The 15,962-nt window shown below is 48.6% G+C and overlaps 1 protein-coding gene across 1 annotated transcript; it reads right to left on the bottom strand.

Moving 5' to 3' along the window:
* Positions 1-1,130: 1,130 nt before the first annotated feature.
* LOC119039038 (histone H1.10) lies at positions 1,131-2,717 on the bottom strand. Its single transcript, XM_037131684.2, has one exon. The coding sequence runs from the start codon at positions 2,154-2,156 to the stop codon at positions 1,539-1,541; it is 618 nt and encodes a 205-aa protein (XP_036987579.1). The 5' UTR covers positions 2,157-2,717; the 3' UTR covers positions 1,131-1,538.
* Between the last annotated feature and the right edge of the window lie 13,245 nt (positions 2,718-15,962).

Raw genomic sequence — 15,962 nt, forward strand, 5'->3', positions numbered from 1 at the left:
TTGCTTCCTGCAGCCACACTCAGGTCAGGATCCCATCTTGCACTCTGAACTGCCTAGAGAGCAATGATGTGCTCGGTAATTCATCTTTGACAGGAAAATCAGGCAGGGCAGGCACCTGTACTTGTTTTGCCCACTGTTGTTCCTTGGCCCCTCACAGAACAAGGCAGGTGAGACACTGGCATCTGGCTCTGCAGTTCCCTCTGGACTGGAGCCTCCAGAGGAGTATGAAGAGACTGGAAGAGGAAGTGGAGTGGCCACTTGCCCTTGTAGGGTCTGGGGGGTGGTAGGTGGTTGAGGTCTGCCTTGTGACCCCACCTTGTGTACCAGGGAAGGGTAGTAACTGACACTCTAGTGTAAGGGATACAAACAGGCCACAGGCCCTTCTCCAGTGGAACTCCCTCCCTTCCCCCAATCAATTGCCCTTCCCCTCTTCCTGAAGTCTATGTAGAAGGTCCAAAGATCCCCTGAATCTCTCACCTAACCCTAGCTCAGGCCTGCCCAACTTGGTACATGTACTACCCACTGTTCTAGAACATGCCCTAAATTTTAGAATTGTTTAACACCCATTTTACAGGATTGACTTTTCAGAATAGGTCTGTCAGAAATATGTCAGAATAGGCTTCATTCTGCTGTCCAACTCTAGGACCAATTCCATATGCTGGACACCAGTGTCTCAGGGCTGAGGATCATTCTCAATTCATCCAGAAATTTGTCCTGTCTGCAGTCCAGATTAACCAAAAGGATCCATCAGGCCACACCTCAAGTTGTGGGTGGTGAACCAGAGTCCAGGGCCTCCATATCTCCGTTATCCCCATCATATCAACAATAAGTAACCCAGAATTCAGAATAACTAACTTCCATAAAAGCCCAAAAGGTGTCCTTTTAAGAGCTGAGGGGCCCTTACCAGTAAACCCTGAAAAAGAACATCGCTTCCCCTACCCCAAGACTGAGGTCATTGTTGGGAACTGAACAAGGCTATCTCCAGCATCTTTTCAACTGTGTTCACAGGACATGGGTCCTGAGCACCCTTCCAGGAAGAACCAGCAGAGGACTCTTGGGACCCACCATCCCACCCAAGATGAGCGCCAGCCGCGCCCATCCCTAGTCCACTCAGAAGAAAATGAGAGCAGTTTAAAGGTTTGAACAATTTATTGTGCCCCACAAATGCCGATGGGATGAAGGGAAAAACCACGCAGTACCGCGCGATTGTTGCGTATCCAAAGGCTGGCGAGTGGGGAGCGGGAAAAGGAGGCCCAGTGGCTTTGGCCGCTGGCACCTAGGGGCGGGTAACCATAGCGACAGCCGTTGCCAAGGGTGAAGAGCCAATGGGGCGTCATCTGGGGAGTTTCAAAATCCGAAGCAAACACAAAAACAAAAAAAATACTACCACGGTGGGCGGGGGATGGGACAAAAGAAGGGGCCTTGGGCCCCTTGCTACACTCAGAGCGGGCGCAGCGGCCCGGGCCAGGGTAACCGTATAAAAACTACATACACTTAGGGGACAAAAACCAAACACCCGCCCAATCAGATCTGTGGGCTCACTTGCGGCCTTTTGGTACTTTAGGGACGCTGGGCTTTGCGGCCTTCTTCACTTTGCCCCCAGCTGCCGCAGCCTTCTTTGCCTTGCTACCTTTGTGCTTCTTAGAGGCGGTGCCCTTCTTGTGGGATCGCTTCTCGGGCTTCTGGTCCGAGCGCAGGGGACTCACCACGCTCGGGGCCGCCTTCTTGCCTTTGTGTACGGCTGTGGTTGAGACCATGGTGGCCCCTGAGGCTCCGCGCCGCTCGCCGCCACCTTCGACCTTCTTGCGGTTGAGCTTAAAGGAGCCGTTGGCGCCGGTGCCCTTCACCTGCAGGAGCGTGTCGTTCTGCACCAGGGCCTTGATGGAGTACTTCAGGTAGGTGCGCCCATTCTGTTGGTCGAACCACGCCACCTTCTTGGCTTCAGTGTAGATCTTCGCCAGAGAGGAGCCGTTGCGCTCGCCCAGCCGGCGAATTGTCTCCACTACCAGCTGACTATACTTGCCCGGCTGGTTTTTCTTCTTGTTCTTCCTCTTCTTGGAGGGGGGCAGCGCCGCCGAGCTGCTAACCCTGGCCGCCTTCTTGGCCGTCCCCTCAGCGGTTGTCAGCGGCAGGGCCTCCTCGAGCTCCACAGACATGGTAGCCAGCGGATTGGTGGCAGGCCGGGCGCGGAAGCCCGGTGGCCGCGCAGGGAAGAGGAAAGCCAGAGGCCGAGGGGAGTCCGGGGGGCTGGGGGCGCGCGGCGGCTCCAGGCGGGAGCGGCCGCGGCCGGGCCTGGAGCCTGGCGGCAGGGCTGAGGAGGGGGCCGGGCCTGAGCCGGACCGTAAGGAAGAAACCAGGCCGGAAGCGGGCCGCAGCGGAGAAGCCGCCCGAGGGAGCAGCCGCCACTGCTAACACTACCACTTCAGCGAGAGCTCTCTGGGCGTGCACGCTGCGCTGTAAAGAGAAAGAGGGCGCCTTGCTTCCCTTTTATGGCTCTGCAGCGGACCACGTTGAGAACAACAACAGCTTGGTCCGGAGCCAGCTCCAACTTGTGCTTTTTGGAGTCCCTTCCCGGGCCACTGGCTTCCGGGACCTCGCCTCACCGGCCTCACTGCGCTCGCTCGCAGCAGTCCCTAGGCAGAGTCCAAGCCCTAGTAGCAGCGAAGAGGCAGTCTGTTCCTGGGCATTGGGGAACGGAGAGGGTGTAGAACCCTTCTTAGGTTGAAGAACGTGAGCGGCGGGGTGGGGGTGGGGGGGCTGCTTTGGAGATGAATAGGGTAGGCCCCCAGAGGAAGCTACACAGCTGAGCTTCGCAGCCCCAAGGCAAGAGTGCGCCAGGGGCACCTAAAGTCTGACCATGTCCAGGGAATTCTGGCCTGTCCACAGGACCAGCTTTAATCTGTCCGAACTAACACAGGGCACGCCCTCATGTGGTCGGCTGGGGCACGGTGACATAAGCTAGGACTTCTTCCAAGGGAACCTCCGCCCACCTCCAGCCACGAAACCGCGGTACTGAAGCACAGTGCCTCTCTGGGAAACATTTTCTTCTCGACCCCCAACCCCTACTTCTGATGGTCCAATTACCTTTGTGAGTAGCCCCCTCAAGCTAAATGGCGGATCTTGGGTGGAGCTGAGTGGGGGTGTGTAAGGCTGCTGGGGAGTTGCTTTTAGTTCCTGGCCCCTCCCCCCTTTCTAGGGAGGGAAATTCAGAGTAGGTTCTGGAGAGAGCCCTGGGATATCGGTCAAAGACCTGGTGCATGTGAGCTTTGCTGCACCCAGTACTGAGGGTGCGAAAGAGGCGTGTGCCTCAGTCTTAAAGCCAAAGCAGCTTCCACTTTGGGAAAGCTGAGACCATGGGAAGAGACTGGGGAGAAAAGCTGACACCTTTGGAGTAAGTGATTTAAGGCCCTGAACCACGGCAGAAGTGTAAAAAAGAAACAGTCCTGGCCCTGGCTGGCGTAGCTCAGTGGATTGAGCGCGGGCCTGCGAACCATGCGAGCGCGATTTGATTCCCAGTCAGGGCACATGCCTGGGTTGCAGGCCAGTTCCCAGTAGGGGACACATGAGAGGCAACCATACATTGATGTTTCTCTCCTTCTCTTTCTCCTTCCCTTCCTCTCTCTCTGAAAATAAATTTAAAAAAAAGAAAAGAAAAGAAAAGAAACAGTCCTCTGAGCCCTGCCAGGGTGTGGCTCAGTGGATTGAGGAGGTGCCTATGAACCAAAGGGTCACTGGTTCGATTCCCAGCAGGGCACATGCCTGGGTTGCTGGGCCAGGGCCCCTAGTAGGGGGCACATGAAAAGCCACCACACAATGATGTTTCTCCTCCTCTCTTTTAAAAAAAGGAAAGAGTCCTCTGAGACCAAAGCATGGAGGAGGAGGGGTGGATAGGATTCCAGGGTGCAAAGAGCTGGAGGCTGTGGGGTCCCTAAAAGGTACGGGCATGTTTCGGGGCCTTCTGCCCCATCAGATTCCTCTAAGTGGGTGTGGTGGTGCCCTCTTGTGGACTCTCACCCTTTCATAGTGCTTGCACAGACCCCATTTGCCCTTGGAAGAGCTAATGAATAAACCCCAGAAGCTGGTCCACCAGAGGCTGGTAAAGGTGGAACTGCATGGGTTTTTTGAGGGGTAGTGGTGATTCAGGAGCATGGGTCCAAGAAAGGGCTTCTGCTGCCCAGGGCAGTGAGTACATACCAAGGAAAGATAGATAGTAGCCTAGATCTCTGCAAAGAAGGCCAATCTTCTCTCCCAGAAATGGGAGAAGCTCTAAGTGGAACTGTCTGCCCGGGTTTCTGAAATTGAGCTGAGCCCCGGAGGTGGCACTGGAGAGTGGGAAGGGTTTCTGCAGATACTGAACTGCTTGAGCAGACCTTGAATTCTGAAGTGCAAGGCGTGTGCTGGCTGGGGTTTGGGATCCAGGATTCACGGAGGATGTGAAAGAAGAGACAAGATGAAGAAGAGACAAGGTGCAGATGCCATGACCCATGGATAAGTTTCTGCCCAGGAGCAGGAGCCTTTCAAAAATGAGCAGAGGGGACTTCCGCCAAGATGGAGGTATAGGTGGATGTGCCGTGCCTTCTCACACAACCAAGTTTAGGGACAACTAAATATTAGCAACAGAAAACACAGCCAGAACACGGAAAATTGAACTTTTCGGAAGTCCGTTAACAACAAATTCTTCAGCCTGACCAGTAAGGGGCGAAACCAGCGGCTGGTGAAGCGGGATTGCACAGGAGGACTCGGTCAGACGGACTCAGGCGCGGAATCCAGACGCACAGAATCCAGGCACAGGGTTGGACCTAGTGAGCGACCGAGAGAGCCACCAGGTGAGCGACCGCGGAGGAGACAGCGGCGAAGTGGTGCTGCGTGTTGACTGTGGTCACCCATTTGCGCGAGCGGACAGGCGAGGGAGTGGGCAGTTGGACCGGGGCCCTGCGGGTCCCCGAGGGTCCCCGCGGCAAGCAGCATTGAAGGGCGCCGCCATTTCCCCGCTCTGACCACGCCCCCACATACAGAGTCACAACCCAGCGACCTGGGAGTCCAAGGCACCGCTTCTCACACTTAAACGGCCAGAACAGACCAAAAATGTCGCAAGTTCTCCAAGTCCCTGAGCCCATAGATCTAAGCGATGAAGAAATAGCAAAACTCTCAGACACACAGTTTAAAACACTGGTCATCAGGATCCTCACAGAACTGGTTGATTATAGCCACAAATTAGACAAATATATGAAGGCGAAACTAATTGAAATGAATGGAATTGCACAGGACACCAATAGCAATGAAAAGGAAACTGGGACTCAAATCAATGGAGTGGACCAGAAGAAAGCAAATAATGGCCAAACAGAAAAGAGTCAAGAAGCAAGAATTCAAAGAAATGAGGAGAGTCTTAGGAACCTCCAGGACATCTTTAAACGCTCCAACATCCGAATTATAGGGGTAACAGAAGGGGGAAAGGCACAGCCACCAGTGGAAAACTTATTTGAACAAATAATAAAGGAGAACTTCCCCAATCTGGCAAAGGAAATAGACTTCCAGGAAATCCAGGAAGCTCAGAGAGTCCCAAAGAAGTTGGACCCAAGAAGGAACACACCAAGGCACATCAGAATTACATTAGCCAAAATTAAAATGAAGGAGAGAATCCTAGAAGCAGCAAGAGCTAAGGGGACAGTCACCTACAAAGGAGTCCCCATCAGACTGTCAGCAGATTTCTCAAAAGAGACCTTACAGGCAAGAAGGGGCTGGAAAGAGGTATTCCAAGTCATGAAATCCAAAGACCTACAACCAAGATTGCTCTATCCAGCAAAACTTTCATTTAGAATGGAAGGACAGATAAGGTGCTTCTCAGATAAGATCAAATTCAAGGAGTTCATCATCACCAAGCCCTTATTATATGAAATGTTAAAGGGACTTATCTAAGAAAAAGAAGTTAAAGAAACATGAACAGTGAAAGGACAACAAACTCACAGTTATTAACAACCACACCTAAAACGAAAGCAAACTAAAAGGACAGCTAGATCAGGAGTGGAAACATAGAAATGAAGATCTCAGGGAGGGTTAGCAACAGGGGAGTGGGAGGAGGAGAAGGGGGGAGAAGGTACAGAAAATAAGTAGCATAGACAGTAGATAGAAAATAGATGGGGGGCAAGAATAGCATGGGAAATATAGAATCTAAAGGACTTGAGACACATGGTCATAAACTAAAGGGGGGGTAATGGTGGGGATGGGGGGGTAGGGTGGAGGGGAATGAAGGGGGGAATAGAACAACTGTAACAGCATAATCAATAAAAAAATAAAAAAAATTTTTAAAATTTAAAAAAGTATTTAAGGGGGAAAAAAATGAGCAGAGGGCACAGTGGGGAGGTGCATGATGATCCTCTCTGGGTGGACCAGAGTACCTAGAGATGGGATGCAAACAGGGACACCTAGAAGGGAGCTGGCCTGAGGAAACCAGGTGGAGAGGAGGTAGCCAGATAACTGGATGAGAGGGGCTGTAACATACCCCAATGCGAGCAAAAATGTTGGAAGCTTTCAGGAGTTTAAGATGGAACTTTATTGGCCAAAGTTTCAGAGTTTTAACTGAGCAGGGGCGAACTCTCGGGGTGTCCAGGGACATGGTGCCAAAATGGCTGTAGATGAGAGGCGCGCCTGGCGCTTACAGCCTGAGGTTTTTATTGGGGTGAGCAAGCAAGCAAATACAGAAGCAGACGTAGCTGTTAGCAATTGGCTATCTCGAGAGAACACATATGGCTATGTTCTCTGCTTGCAACAATGGATACTTTTCTGCAAGGACAAGGTCATGCACAAGGTGGTTTATCTTGTTCAGCACTCTTTGTACTTTCTGTACTTCCTATCTTCCTTGCTGAGATAGTCTGGAGCCTGCCTCGGGTTCCTTTTGGCTACTTTTATCTAATTCCAGCCCTAACATTCCCCCCTTCTCTTGGTTATGAATCAAACCTTCGATTCGATCTCGTCCCCAGGTAATATGGTGTGTGGCTGGGACAAGACCATTAGTTTGACTACTTCTACCCATTCTCTGATGAAGGCGAGGATCTTGTTGAGTATTATGGGTCCAATAGTTAACAATAACAATAATATTAGCAGTGGCCCAGCTATGGCTGAGAGTAGGGTGGTCTGCAAGGGGGAGGTTCTGAACATTGAGGCATACTAGCTGGAGTCATTGTCTCTTATTACTCCTGAATGGTTGGCATGAAAACAGCATTCTTCTCTTAGTGCTGCACAAAGTCCCCCTTGCTATTACCTATAATTCCAGTGTTATTATTGTAAAAGAGCAGTCAGAAACCAAGTTTTTCAACCTAAAATACTTTCATGTCTTTGCTCCCTACTCACACTGTCCTGACTCCGGGTACTGTAAATCAAGAAAGATTACACATCTGTGTTTCAGGTTGCTGGCACTGTCAGCTGTATCAGGCAGGATCTCTAGTTAATCCAAAGTTAGGTGGCATTCTCTTACGGTCTACTGGCAAGAGTTCTTCTGTAACAAATTCTAGTCAAAGTCTCTCTTGTTTTCCAGGCCCCACGCAGCCAATGGGGGCACCCAAAGCCGTGTGGGCTTCTTCTATTAAAGCTGCAGGGGTCGTCACTCTGCCCTAAACCATGTGGCTCCCTCTTTCACCTGGGTAGTTATCCCCTCATGTCCTGGAGATGATCTTTTCTAAGTTCTTATACAAGCCTCCCCCCTTAGGGGCTGTGCTCCTAGTTACATCCTGGGTAAGTGACTTTATTTCCTTAGCTCTAAGCCTGGCTATACTATTTAATACATCCATGAAACTAGCCAAAAGCCATATGTCAAATAATCACTCTAGAGGTCAGCTGCAAACCTGTTGCTAATGCACAACAGCTCTCAATGGCTTTGCTCTATTCGTCTCCTCCTCCTGGGGGGTGGTGAGTGCATCTCAATATTTCTTGGACACCCCGAACTTTGGATCTCATCCCAAATCCTTTCTGGGGCCCCCCTTGGATGCACCCTGTATCAATATTCTTCCTTTCAGATCTACACCCATTTCATGATCATATAAAGGAAAATGGACGGAGGTCTCATCTTCTTTTAACTTCTTCTAGCTGCAAATGGACACTGTCCTACCTACTCTTGGGTTAGGGGTGCCCTGAAGGGGGGGGTGCAGCACAGAGGGAGTCTTTCCTGTAAGGGGAAAGACCTCACAGGGTCCTGGTCAGTTGGCTGTCACCAGGAAGTCGCAGACTTGGCGTCCAAAGGCTGGCATTACTGGACTTTGGCATACTGGTCAGGTTGTATTCTGGAGGTGACAGATTAAGCAAGAAATTGGAAATACAATTAAATCATAACTATTAATTGACAAAGGCAGATACTTCAGTAAGGAATGGCTTATTTGCTATACTTATCCAAGATTCTTGTGGCTTACTATACTTCACTTGGGCTGAGGGGAATACATTAAGATTTCTCTCTTTTCAGATTTCTGAGCCCTTTCTGTCCAAGCTATCAAGACAGAAAAGGGAAAATCAGTTCCAAAGTGAAGCCCACAGACTGCCCTAACCTTTTATTAACTTAACTACTTAGTTCAACCAAACCGTTGATTCTCAGGAGGGCGATGACAAAGATGGGCTCCTTAAGTGAGGCTTATATTGCTACTAATTACTCATAGGCATAGGCAGGTGGTAGGCATGCGCCCTATGAAAACAGAAGAACATACAGGTTAATTAACACAACAATCTTCAAACCAGTCTCTGCACCTGTGAGACTGTCTTTTGGGAAGACATTCCATTGCAAGGTCCTTTGCACCTCTAAATTGTACATCCTTAGTGATATCACAAACCTGGTTTCAACTTTTTAATGAAAATAACTTTCAAGACAGTTATCTGCACCATTCCAATGTCCAATACTGAGCATTGTGATTTTCTTTGAACTGCAATTTTTCTCCTTAAGATCACCCTCACTGTTATTACAGGGACTACTTTGGGTCCTGCTTTTGATTTTGGCTGTTTGTTTGCATAAACACATCAAGAGTAGCCTGGATCACTTGTGATCCTTAAGTCTGCTTTGCTGGAACTCACACAGGGAACTCTTAGATTGACTTCCCAATCTGCCCCTCAGTGCACAGAAGCAGAACCACACATCTGGCCTCGCCTGTACCAGTCGTTTCACTCAAATCCTTGAGCGTCCATTGTGCTTACAGGTCAGGTTCCTTTTCAGCCATCTTTCAGGAAAGCAACCTTCATTACTTCCCTGGAAAGACTGGCATGAACCACACAACCAACCAAAGTACCAGGCTTTTCTCGTGGGCTTTCACTAGCTTCACAGGTCAATCCCAGTTCCTCAGGGCTTTCTGGCAATGACCAGAACCTTCGGGCGTGACATTCCAGTCAAAGTCCTGGTTAACAAAACTACTATTAATGACTGGTCTTATTGGTTTTATGCAAAGAAACCTTACAGTGTCATTATTCTTTCAGAATTCCAAATTCTGGAGGGGGTCAGGTAGGGAGAAAAATACAAAGCATGATGGAAAATCCTTTTCCTTCTGATACCTACTAAGATTGCATCTCCATGCTTTATACCTTCCATTACTAACTTCACATAATTCCTTTCCAAAACTTTCATATCCCTATTTATTTTTATAACTTCCCACAGACTTTCTGCAATATTCACAAACCTGCTATAGCCTTTTTATATACCCTTTTCTATCTGCACAGCTTTTTATAAACCTTTAGCAACATCTAAAAACTTCTATATCCTTTCATATACTTCTACTCATCTTCTTGAGCTTAGGTCTGTGAAAGGTCCACGGGAAACCAGAGAGTAATGCCCCTGATGGAATCCCAGTGTGTGCAGCAAGGGCACCTCCCAAACTGACATTTGTGCCACCATCAACAGAGAGAACACTGGAAATGTGAATCTGTAACTGGTGGCAACAGCCTGCTGGTTGAGGGAAAAAAAAAGGGAGGATGTGAGAATGGTAGAAAAGGGAAGCTGCTCCACTGGAGTCAGAGGAACAATAGTCAAAAGAGGAAGGAAAAAACCAGGTGTGGCTAGTGTCACAAAAGGAAAGGAGGAGAGTTTCAAGAAGGAAGGGCTGATATGTCACAATGCAGACCACTCAGAAAGTGCATTGATGATCAGTGTGGACAGATTCAGCAGAGCTGAGGAGACTGGTATTTCACCCAGTTTCTTTTTTTTTTTTTAATTGATTATGCTGTTACAGTTGTTCTATTCCCCCTTCATTCCCCTCCACCCTACCCCCCCATCCCCACCATTACCCCCCTTTAGTTTATGACCATGTGTCTCAAGTCCTTTAGATTCTATATTTCCCATGCTATTCTTGCCCCCCCCATCTATTTTCTATCTACTGTCTATGCTACTTATTTTCTGTACCTTCTCCCCCCTTCTCCTCCTCCCACTCCCCTGTTGCTAACCCTCCCTGAGATCTTCATTTCTATGTTTCCACTCCTGATCTAGCTGTCCTTTTAGTTTGCTTTCGTTTTAGGTGTGGTTGTTAATAACTGTGAGTTTGTTGTCCTTTCACTGTTCATGTTTCTTTAACTTCTTTTTCTTAGATAAGTCCCTTTAACATTTCATATAATAAGGGCTTGGTGATGATGAACTCCTTGAATTTGATCTTATCTGAGAAGCACCTTATCTGTCCTTCCATTCTAAATGAAAGTTTTGCTGGATAGAGCAATCTTGGTTGTAGGTCTTTGGATTTCATGACTTGGAATACCTCTTTCCAGCCCCTTCTTGCCTGTAAGGTCTCTTTTGAGAAATCTGCTGACAGTCTGATGGGGACTCCTTTGTAGGTGACTGTCCCCTTAGCTCTTGCTGCTTCTAGGATTCTGTCCTTCATTTTAATTTTGGCTAATGTAATTCTGATGTGCCTTGGTGTGTTCCTTCTTGGGTCCAACTTCTTTGGGACTCTCTGAGCTTCCTGGATTTCCTGGAAGTCTATTTCCTTTGCCAGATTGGGGAAGTTCTCCTTTATTATTTGTTCAAATAAGTTTTCCACTGGTGGCTGTGCCTTTCCCCCTTCTGTTACCCCTATAATTCGGATGTTGGAGCGTTTAAAGATGTCCTGGAGGTTCCTAAGACTCTCCTCATTTCTTTGAATTCTTGCTTCTTGACTCTTTTCTGTTTGGCCATTATTTGCTTTCTTCTGGTCCACTCCATTGATTTGAGTCCCAGTTTCCTTTTCATTGCTATTGGTGTCCTGTGCAATTCCATTCATTTCAATTAGTTTCGCCTTCATATATTTGTCTAATTTGTGGCTATAATCAACCAGTTCTGTGAGGATCCTGATGACCAGTGTTTTAAACTGTGTGTCTGAGAGTTTTGCTATTTCTTCATCGCTTAGATCTATGGGCTCAGGGACTTTGAGAACTTGCGACATTTTTGGTCTGTTCTGGCCGTTTAAGTGTGAGAAGCGGTGCCTTGGACTCCCAGGTCGCTGGGTTGTGACTCTGTATGTGGGGGCGTGGTCAGAGCGGGGAAATGGCGGCGCCCTTCAATGCTGCTTGCCACGGGGACCCTCGGGGACCCGCAGGGCCCCGGTCCAACTGCCCACTCCCTCGCCTGTCCGCTCGCGCAAATGGGTGACCACAGTCAACACGCAGCACCACTTCGCCGCTGTCTCCTCCGCGGTCGCTCACCTGGTGGCTCTCTCGGTCGCTCACTAGGTCCAACCCTGTGCCTGGATTCTGTGCGTCTGGATTCCGCGCCTGAGTCCGTCTGACCGAGTCCTCCTGTGCAATCCCGCTTCACCAGCCGCTGGTTTCGCCCCTTACTGGTCAGGCTGAAGAATTTGTTGTTAACGGACTTCCGAAAAGTTCAATTTTCCGTGTTCTGGCTGTGTTTTCTGTTGCTAATATTTAGTTGTCCCTAAACTTGGTTGTGTGAGAAGGCACGGCACATCCACCTATACCTCCATCTTGGCAGAAATCCTCACCCAGTTTCTTTTTTAAACCTAAATTAGTTCCAGTATTTAAAATTTTTCAGATCAAAATGCAGTTCAACCCTGGCTGGGGTGGCTCAGTGGATTGAGCGCAGGCCTGAGAACCAGAGTCACCTGTTGAATTCCCAATCAGGGTACATGCCTAGGTTGCCTGCCAGGTCCCCAGTAGGGGGCCTGCTAGAGGCAACTACACATTCATGTTTCTCTTCCTCTCTTTCTCCCCATCCCCTCTCTCTAAAAATAAATAAATAAAATCTTTTAAAAATGCAGTTCAGATTTCCCTTAAAAAAAATCTGATTTTACCTGGGTCGGGAAGAGAAGGGGTGGGGCCTCCTCTAGGTGAGCCAGACTCCCAGAACCTGGTCAGTGATGGGGTACAGCCATTGTGAAGCAGAGGGAAGGTTCTGGAGCTCTGGGGGAGACCTGGCTATAACTGGAGGAGAGAAGAAATCAGTGGAGGAAGGCTGTGTGGCCCAGATCAAGGGGAAAGATACAAAAGACACTGTTCAGAGTCCAAGCCAGCCCTGATAGATAACCTTGGTGTGCCAGTTAGAGGGGGTGCTTTTGCCAAAAGTGGGTTTGCTATCTGTGTATCAGGGAAGTAATCAGACAATGGGACGGTTGCCTTTAAGCTGCAAATATGTGTTTTGAAGCCCTAAATGGGGATATGGTTAGGGGCCTTGGCCCCACACCCTGAGGCAGAGCAGTAAGCTGAAGGGCCTTTGGGCCTGATGAAACCTAGTAGGCAGGCCACAGATCAAAGCGTCAGAGGAGTTGCTGTTGAGGTTGAGAGAATGCAAAATGTACAGATTGGGATAGAATGGAGTTCCAGGAGGTCCAGCTTGGAGGGAGCCTCATGGCTCCTTCTGCCCTGGTAGGAGTGGAGGGTAAAGGAGATGCTGGGCTCTAGCACTCAAGGGGCACTGGGAAAAAATACTCCAACCACCTCCTCTTCTCGCACCTGCTGGTGTCCAACTGCTCACAGGCTAGGCTTAAGGCATGAACAAAAACAGAGCTCCCCAAAGTGTTTTAATATAATAGGCATTTTTAAAAGAATGGACTTAGTAGTTATTATGGAAGAAACCAGGCTCTGCAGGACTTTACACAGCACCAATACTATTTTTACTTAGAATCACATTAAGGGAGAGAGAGGGTCTGTGCCTCAATCTCCAGCTGCCACAGGCCACATCTGCATTATTTAGTCTCAAGAAAGGGCTTCATTCCGGGGTGCTCAGTTAAGAATACCCAAACTAGAGATAAGACCTGAAATGCTGGAAATGTTGTGGACAATTAGAGATTTTAACTTGTCATCTTGAACATGAACAGTTATTCATCTCCAGAAAAAAAAATTAGCCATCTTCCTCTGTTGGTTTTTAAAGAACTGTAAAATTAGTTTGGGTACTGTGGTGGCACTGGAGAAAAGGGAGGTGGGGGCCCCAGCCCAGCCTGAGCCCAATCCTGAATGAATGAGATGAGATTCAAACCCAGCTCCGGCTTGGTACTCTTACATTTGTCACAGCGCTAACCTACACAGGTCCTAACTCAAAGTGTCTGTGTGCTGGACCCCACTAGGCCACCTGGCAGAGCAGGTCAGGATTGTGTCACAGGATTGTGACACCTTCAGAAAGCTTAGTAGGAGGCCTATTGTGATCTTTATAAGGCTCACGAATTTATTTCATACAGTTATTGCTTGTCCAGTCTTGTGGATCCTGAAATTCTCCACTGGTCAAGAACAAGTGAATATTGACTTGGAATTTTCTACTGAGATGGGGTCCTCAACCTCAAACCAGACTCTGTTCCCTAACTGCCATTATCTGAGGAGAGCTGAAAGAATGGGGACCTTGTGGCTACATTGGGTAGGGAGTAGCAAAGGGACTCGCCACTTTAGGCAGCTGCCAGTCACCTAATCTATACTACCATCATCTTATCCTAGCTAGTCCCCTATTTTCTCTGCCTGCCTTTCCTCCAATTCACCCCAGTCCTTTCTCCACTTAGACACAGCCTAAGTAGCCTTTAAAAAGTGAACTAGAATTTGTGGCTCTTCTGCTAAAAACTGTGTTCCTTTATTTCCCTCTAATCAGGTAATAATTCTTGAATGAGGTGTCCCTTGAAGAACGCTTTGGAATTATTGAGGGGTTGAATGGTAAGGATCCTCAGACATGTCTTATTGTCCTATATGCCCACCCCCACTTCATATGGAGAGGCTGAGGTCCAGTAAAAAGGACCTCAGCATTTGGATTATACTTCAACTCTAATTCCCGATCCAGTGAGAATTAGACTTGCCCCACCTGACTCCTCTGTCTGTCCACTTAGCTGGGTGGAGGGAGGGTAAAGCAAGGTCAAGAAGAAGCCACAGGCTGGAAATAAGCATTCAGCTCTTTGCCTCCCTTGTCTGGATGCAGAAGACAACCATTGGAAGTTTGTCCCGATCAGACCCCAGAACCATGCCTCCCTGGGAACAGCCCAGGGAGCTGTATAGCTTCAAGAACAGTTGTGAGGAGGAACTGAGCACTCTTCTGACATCTAAACTACATTTTACGCTTGCACATTTTGTGCAGTCTGCACCCAGAAGATTGAGAAAGCCTCAAAGTCGATCTCTTTGTGCCAGATATTCAAAGATTCTAAGGTTTTCTCAAAACCCTCATTGGATCCTGCCTGCTCCCTGCTAAAACAGGTGGCTTCCCATCACACATAATAAAATACAAATGTCCCAACAACTCTGAAGGCTTGACAAGGTCTGGGCCTTGCCAACCTTACTTGTGTTCCTACCCCACTCCTCTTTGCTGCCCATGCTTGCTGAGTACAACCCCATCATGGTGCCTTTGTGCTGCTGTTCCTGCTCTTTGTAGACCCACAGATCCCATGCTTTGTTGCCAATGAAGTTAACATCATTTCACCTCTTTAAGGAAGTCCTCCCTAAACACCCCATCTGCAGTACGGTTGCCTCTCACCTTTCAACATCACTTTTCCATGTTTTTCTTCATAGCACTTAAAATTACTCAGAGTTTTTGCATTTCTCCATCCCACCCAAAGGTCAGCTTCTGTTTTATGCATCACCAAATCCTCTGTACCTGGCATACAGGAGATGTTCAAAAAACATGTTTGAATAAATGAAATATGAAGGACCTTCATGGAGTAGAGATTTGCCATGATCTTTTCTGTCCAGTATATTGAACTGGGTATCTGGAGACCCGGGAGGTGAGAACCAAGACAGCATCTTCCCCTGTGCCTCTTACCTGAAATTTTAGGATTGAGGGTGAGCAGTTCACCCTGGTTGAGGACTGAGCGTTCACAAAGGAGATGACTTGTTCTATCTTCCCATTCCCGCTGTAAGCTCCCCTGCAGAGGAACAGGTATTCTGCCATGGGTGAGTGCCTTCTGGGAAATGCCTGTTTGAAGGGTGGCTTGGAATAAATGTTGACAGAACATGTATGCCAGGTGTGGTATGAGCAAGTGCTTTGCATCTGGAGACCTGAACTGGTGGTTCTCAGGAAGGATGAGATCCTCAATCCTAGGGTTAAAAACAACTTGTGATTATATTCAGTAACAACTAAGGCCTCCTTTTTGGAGGCCTCCGGGGATATAATAAAAAAGATCCTTGGTATACATATGAAAGATGTTTAGGGCTGACTCCTAAAGATTCTGAACCCCTTAAAGGATGGTTCTCTATTTTAGGGGAAAGTGGTAGCAGGTTCCCAGTTACCACCATTTTTAGCTCCAGGGCCTCCAGAGTGGGAGGGCTAGTCCCCCTATTAGCTCCATTGAAAATGGTGTGCCTACACATTGCTCAATTCAGTGTTCCTGGGCCAGAGGAAAGCATGGCCCCTTCCAGGTGTTTGGCTTGGCCCAGACCAGGCATGGGGCCGTCTTTTCTGTACGCCGCTTCTCCCCACTCCACAGGCTGGCGCCTTTCCATCTCCCTAGCTACATCCACACCGCCCCCTCCTCGAGGGTCAGACCCAGACATGACAGGCCCCAGTGCTGGCACAGGCTGCGCAAGTGACCACAAGGACACCTCCCAGGTCACTG

This window comes from Artibeus jamaicensis, unplaced genomic scaffold, assembly GCF_021234435.1.
Source record: "Artibeus jamaicensis isolate MK-2021 breed Jamaican fruit bat unplaced genomic scaffold, CSHL_Jam_final contig_558, whole genome shotgun sequence".
Taxonomy (NCBI): Eukaryota; Metazoa; Chordata; class Mammalia; order Chiroptera; family Phyllostomidae; genus Artibeus; species Artibeus jamaicensis.